General features: G+C 42.1%; 2 protein-coding genes and 1 long non-coding RNA gene across 6 annotated transcripts in view; 2 read left to right on the top strand and 1 right to left on the bottom strand.

Moving 5' to 3' along the window:
* LOC106532087 (uncharacterized) overlaps nucleotides 1–724 on the top strand; it is a 2,345-nt gene extending 1,621 nt beyond the window's left edge. Inside the window, exon 3 of the long non-coding RNA XR_001312023.1 lies at nucleotides 11–724. This is a non-coding gene — a long non-coding RNA (uncharacterized LOC106532087). The remainder of the gene's footprint in view (nucleotides 1–10) is intronic.
* rs1a (retinoschisin 1a) overlaps nucleotides 1–2,800 on the top strand; it is a 7,627-nt gene extending 4,827 nt beyond the window's left edge. Inside the window, exons 7-8 of one of the 3 annotated variants that reach the window (XR_001312022.1) lie at nucleotides 765–2,253; nucleotides 2,308–2,800. Coding sequence is in view for 1 of the 3 variants with exons in the window: in XM_014028080.1 (XP_013883534.1) it covers nucleotides 765–917 (153 nt within the window). In the remaining 2 variants the exon portion in view is untranslated. Of the gene's footprint in view, nucleotides 1–764 lie in introns of all 3 variants that reach the window. The other 2 variants (XR_001312021.1, XM_014028080.1) reach the window with 2 other exon arrangements.
* Nucleotides 2,801–3,554: 754 nt separating this feature from the next.
* The window catches only part of LOC106532084 (cyclin-dependent kinase-like 5), a gene marked incomplete in the record, with an annotated part of 40,161 nt that continues 37,329 nt past the window's right edge, over nucleotides 3,555–6,386 (bottom strand). For both annotated transcript variants that reach the window (XM_014028076.1, XM_014028077.1), the window contains 2 exon segments: nucleotides 3,555–5,145; nucleotides 5,233–5,469. In XM_014028076.1, coding sequence (XP_013883530.1) covers nucleotides 4,738–5,145; nucleotides 5,233–5,469 — 645 coding nt within the window.

Raw genomic sequence — 6,386 nt, 5'->3', positions numbered from 1 at the left:
GGATAATGAGATATAATGGGGTGTAGTGAGATATAATGGGGTGTAGTGAGGTACAGTGAGGTATAATGAGGTATAATGAGGTACAGTGTGGGATAATGAGGTATAATGAGGTACAGTGAGGAATAATGAGATATAATGGGGTGTAGTGAGGTACAGTGAGGTATAATGAGGTATAATGAGGTATAATGAAGTATAATGAGGTATAATGAGGTACAGTGAGGAATAATGAGATATAATGGGGTGTAGTGAGGTACAGTGAGGTATAATGAGGTACAGTCAGGTATAATGAGGTACAGTGAGGTATAATGAAGTATAATGAGGTATAATGAGGTACAGTGAGGAATAATGAGATATAATGAGGTACAGTGAGGTATAATGAGGTACAGTGTGGGATAATGAGGTATAATGAGGTACAGTGAGGTATAATGAGGTATAATGAGGTACAGTGAGGTATAATGAGGTATAATGAGGTATAATGAGGTACAGTGATGTATAATGAGGTATAATGAGGTACAGTGAGGGATAATGAGATATAATGGGGTGTAGTGAGATATAATGGGGTGTAGTGAGGTATAATGAGGTATAATGAAGTATAATGAGGTATAATGAGGTACAGTGAGGCTAAAAACACTTTTCCTTTAGTAAACCAACAGAACAGTGAGGAGAATGAACCTTTAAAAATGTTATCGTTGTAAAAATGTTAGTTTTGAAGGCAGCAGGTTGTTGGTCTTTCATCCTGAAGTCCACTTCCTGTTCGTCCTCAGGTGTTTTATGGAAACTCTGACCGCTCAGCTTCGGTCCAGAATCTTCTCCGGCCACCCATCGTGGCTCGTTACGTCCGTATCCTCCCTCTGGGCTGGCATACCCGCATCGCTCTGCGCCTGGAGCTGCTGACCTGCATGAAGAAATGCATGTGACCCCCCCACCCCCACCCCACCCCAAACACTGCCCCTTAAACCTGTCTGGTTTGTGATTTTTATCCCCTGAGTAACAAGCTGATCCTAAAATATTCAACACCAAACTCTTTGTTTTACACCTGACACACTCCTAATGAATTAATTTGTTTGAAATGTTCAACAAGCTTCTCTTCAGCCAGCAGCTTCCTGCTGAGGCTTTCATTTGACCAGTTCTCAAAGGATCGCTCCGTTTGTAACAAGACAGAATAAATTCAAAGCATTAATGAGGAGCGAGAGCGTTCCCATGGACCATGTAGCTACAGGTTTGTGAGCTAGAGGGAAATATTTTACTGTACGATAATACTGAAAGTCTTTATTCTTTTAAAAGTCTTTGGTTTGGTTCATCCTACTTCAATTTCCAAAAACAGGATTAGATCACAATCATCTGCTAAATGTTGCAGTCAAAAGTCAAATAAAGTCCTCACTCTTTCTGTTTTCAGGACTTTATAAACCTGATCTGGTCTATCACAGGTTCTAAAAGTGAACAAAACCCCGACAGAGTCCACCAAGTCTTTATTTATGAATATTGAAGCTGAAAAACTGTGTCTAGTCTGTACTTACCTGGTACTTTCTGGTGCGTACCTGGTCTGTCCCAGTCCAGGTCCCTATGAGAACTGGGTTGTAATATGAACCTATACTTACAGAGTACCCGGTACTAAATGAGTATAAACCAGGAACAAACTTCTACTGAGTAACTGTTGTGTTTTTTGTTTCCTTTAACATTTCCACAGATTTTCCCATGATGCTTTGCGTGTTGTGCTCTTTATTGTATTTTCTAACTGTTTCCTTGATTAAACCCAGGTGTCCGTCATGTTTTCTTGTCGTTTCTGTGCAACAAACCAATCGGAGATGTTCAAAAATGTACAGGTGACATTTATTATGAGACCCTCTGGTATTTAAATGACGTTTGGGTTTCCATACAGTCGTTTTTATTTACACCCTGTCAGAAGAGGAAAACAGCTCCATGAGAAAAGAAACTATGTTTGAGGATTCACATTCATTTCTGGGAACAAAAAGTTGTCTTCTTGTGTGTGTGTGTGTGTGTGTGTGTGTGTGTGTGTGTGTGTGTGTGTGTGTGTGTGTGTGTTTAAGCCTCTGTTTCCTTCATAATGTTGTCAGTGAGCTGAGTGTAAGGCTTCGGGTCTCTATCAAGGCAAGCTTTGTCATCATGTCGGACCAGAACAATCATCAGCAGTTTTGACTCACACAGGTTCACCGTGCTGTTGTAGTGAGTCGTGTTCAGGTCCTGAGTCGTGTTCAGGTCAAGATTTGTGTTTATGTCAAGAGTCGTGTTCAGGTACCAAGTCCTGTTCAGGTCAAGAGTCGTGTTCAGGTCCTAAGTCGTGTTCAGGTCAAGAGTCGTGTTCAGGTCAAGAGTCGTGTTCAGGTACCGAGTCGTGTTCAGGTCAAGAGTCGTGTTCAGGTTAAGAGTCGTGTTCAGGTCAAGAGTCGTGTTCAGGTCAAGAGTCGTGTTCAGGTCAAGAGTCGTGTTCAGGTACCGAGTCGTGTTCAGGTTAAGAGTCGTGTTCAGGTACCGAGTCCTGTTCAGGTCCTGAGTCGTGCTCAGGTTTTATTGACACACTTAATGGTTTTCAGGACCTCCTGTGTTCTTTAGGGCTCTCTCATGTTTCAGTCTTGTTATTGCTTTCAGTCTGAACTTTTGTTTAAATCGGATCTAATTTTTTTCTGACAAACATTTAGTTGTTTTTTGTCGAGGCCACAAATCGTCTTTAAGATTTAAATAACATTTCTATAGGTGGTCCACATGACTCCAGGTAAATGCTTTAGGAAACAATCCTCCCTGATCATGACAGCTGAAAATGAGTAAATATATATATATATATTAAAAAAACAATTTACAAAAAAAAACACAATGGCACAGGCGCAGAAATGTAAACAAACGTCACAGAATAAGTCTGGTCTTATTGGTCTGTCCCATCAGAACAGAGGGAGAAAAGGGGCGGACCCTAAGACTTTTATTTTTATTGCATGCCGCCATGAAAGGCGGGCGCTCGTGTAAAAACCTACGTCTCTGTGGATGAATTTATATGAAACTTCCAGAAATATTCTGAAGTTTTAGAGTCAACCAGATTCAAAATGTCCGCCCACCTTACTGAGCTAAAATGTAGCATACTAACCAAACTCAGACGATAAACTGATTAAAACAACAGTTCTCAGTTTAAAGTGTCTGTGACATGCATATTCTTCAAATACAAAAGGTCAAAGAAAACATCATTATATTCAAGAAAGTTGGAATAAGACACACAATTTAACCCATTCTGTCCCATAACTGCATATTTTCTTTTGAACTTGGCTCAGCCAAAGTGAAACAGGAAGTGACATCAAAGGGGAACTCTTTAACAAATAAAACTCTCTGGTCTTTGTTTATTGAAACAATATTTAAACTCTGACTCATTATCTCTCTGATAGACTCAAAATAATCTAAATAAACATCAGATTCTTCTCTGCAGTCTGTTAGCTGTTGTAGCACTGCTCTGTTCGCATTCAAACATTCCCCTCTGACATCACTTCCTGTTACTTCACAGGCAAATATCTCAACAACTGTTCATCTCAGCGACATGAAATTTCTTTTGCCATATTTTATCAATGTCCTCTTTCTAAAAATGCATTCATATGTATAACAAAAATTGGACGTCACAGGCACTTTAAAGCTCATGAAAGGCAGCGGTGATGTGGGTTCCTTGAGGGAAGCCTAAACGTTTCTCATGAGAGAATGTGGAGAAAACCTGGTTTACTGTGACCTGCTGATGGATAATAACTGGTTTCCTTTCTTGTTTTTTGGAAGAAGTTTCACTTTTTATATAAAAACCTTCTTCAGTTCTGATCGTTGGGACGGTTGCAGTAAAAACTGCTGTTTTTCTCTTTTAAATGTAGGTACAAGAAGAAATAAAGCCAGACTTATCCTTTGAAGCTCTTAAAGGTCTTAGCTGAGGTCCACCTCGCAGCCGAGCGTCGTCGTCGTTCAAACCTCAGAGGTCCGTCTGTCTCTGGACGGTTCCAGACAACTCAAAGATGGCAGCATGAAGCTGTTTTCACGGTAAACAAACTCATAAAGTGGTTCAGTTTTTTTAAAAAAACGTGACAATAAGTGGATGTAAAGCACAGATCTGCTACTGAACCCTGCAGACAGACAGGTGAGACTTCTACCTCCTCAGAGATTCAGGTTTCCATCAGTTTCTTCTCCTCAATGAGATCAACGGGAAAAGATTGTAAAAAATAACACAATGGAAAGAAATCTGTTAAAACGTCATAAATAACCAAAAAAGGGACATTCATCATTATTAAATATTCTTCTTGACTTATTATATTAACACATAAATATCTATTCATCTCTCTGTTGAAACTAAAGCTCTTGCAGTTACACATTTAATCCAAAATGACCTTAAAATATTCCCTACATGCTGTCATTTATAGCTTATATCCTTGAATTGAAAACATAAATATTTAATAAATAATGATATAAATCTTTCTCTCTTTTGTTTTTTTGTTATCAAAGATCAGAGTTTGAAAACCCTCCGAGTTTGTCGGCCGCTGTCGCTGCAGCGGCGCCGTGTGAGCAGGAGGTGGCAGCAGAGAGGCCGGCGTCCCCCTTCGGGTTCCTCTGGTCCAGGTCCAGAGTCCTGAGAGGACCCGGGTTCTTTCTTGTACCGTTATGACGGGCCTGTCTGGTCTTTGAAGGTTTCACGAGGATCAACAGGAAACTGATGGAGAACTTGTGAGGTTTTAGTCCAGGATCCAGGATCGAGCGGTTCTGGACCCGTTACAGAGCCGTCTCCTTCAGGTCGTTGAGATTGGGCATCCTGGTGCGGGAGGCCCGGGTGAAGGTGGGACCGTTCTGACCCGGTTTGATGCCCAGCTGTTCCGGGGTGAACTGGGCCCCCTCCACTCGCTGCAGGGCGGACACGTGCCAGCTGGACTCGATCTGTCCCGGTAGCGGGTAGCTGGCCTTGCGGTTCTTCGGCTGGCCGGAGCTGCTGACCCCCGAGTGGCTCCGGCCCTCCGTGTGCCCTCGGGTCTCGGGGTAACCCGGTTTGGAGGAGGGCTGGGGCGGGTTGGGCAGAGGGGCTTGGAAGCGCAGGTCTTGTGGGGGAGGAGGGGGCTGTCCCTGGTTTGAGGAGGAGGAGGGGGAGAGATGAAGAAGTCGACGGAGAGACTTCAGCGGTTGGCTCTGGAGGAGGGAAAGTTTACAGCCGGGACTCAGTTTAGTCTTTTCCTCTCAGCAAAACTGAGGAATGAAACAAACCAGAGCAGGTACCTGGGAGTGAGAGTCCACCTGTTTGTCCGACGGCCAATCAGAGACTCGGTCCCTCTCTCGCCCCCTCTCCCTCTCTCTCTTGTTTTCTCTCTCGCGCTCCCGGTCCCGGTCTCGGTCCCTGCTCTGGTCCCGGTCCCGGTCTCTGGATCGCTCGCGGTTTTTCCGTCGGCTGCTGTGGTGAGAGGAGGACTTGGAGCTCCTCTGGAGGGACAGGTGCTCCTGTCCGTTTCCGCTCACCTGACGACGAGAGAAAACAAACAAAAACACAAATATTATTAAAAACAAATCATTAAAATAGTTTTTTATTTTTCTTCACACGTCTCATGCAACATGAAGAATAATCATTGATGGATGTCTGCATGAAGAAATGGAAACCCTGTCTTTGTCCAACGGTTTATGAGATATTTTGCTAACAGGCAGACAGTTCTTTTAAGCGCTCAGAAAAACATTTGACCTATGACTTTATTCAATATGGCCGCTTTGGCTAACATTAGCTAACACAAAAACGTCTCAAACTCAGTTATTTTTAAAGATATCAGCTAAAGCTCTGCGTGGTAGTAGCTGAGGGTAGTTGGAGTCTTTGGGTGAWAGATGGAGACACCAGGACTTCCTGCAGGACTTCCTGCTCCGACAACKTGAGACGTTTTGACTCAAAACTCGGTTCAAAGAGTCAATCAGCTGTTTGTGAAACGGGAAAAGCCTCAGAAATTAAAAAGTAGATTTAATTAGAGATGAACCCAAATAAAAGTTTGACCCACTTTTCATTTCTGAGGCGACATGTTTTCTGAAGCATCTAACTTGTTTTTATGATGCAGTGTGAGGGTCCAAATAAGACCTGAATAATGAGAGGCCGGCACAGCAGACATGAAGAAGAAGACTTCTCATGTGCTTCAGCTCTGGAGAGGCTGGTGACTCGCATGTCTAGAAAATATTATCAAGAAAACACAACAGACTATTAGTGCCAGATAAGATATATTTTTGAAATTATAAGAATAAAGTTCGCAACAATTTGAGAATAAAGTCAAAATAATATGAAAATGTTATAAGAATAATGTTGCAATAAAATGAGAATGTCAAAATAGTTTGAGAATAAAATCATACCACTACGAACAAATGTATAAGAATAAAGTCATATGAGAATAAAGAAGTAATAA

This window comes from Austrofundulus limnaeus, unplaced genomic scaffold, assembly GCF_001266775.1.
Source record: "Austrofundulus limnaeus strain Quisiro unplaced genomic scaffold, Austrofundulus_limnaeus-1.0 Scaffold716, whole genome shotgun sequence".
Lineage (NCBI taxonomy): Eukaryota > Metazoa > Chordata > Actinopteri > Cyprinodontiformes > Rivulidae > Austrofundulus > Austrofundulus limnaeus.
The sequence above is the reverse complement of the archived record's forward strand: the minus strand, read 5'-3'. Positions and strand labels throughout refer to the sequence as shown.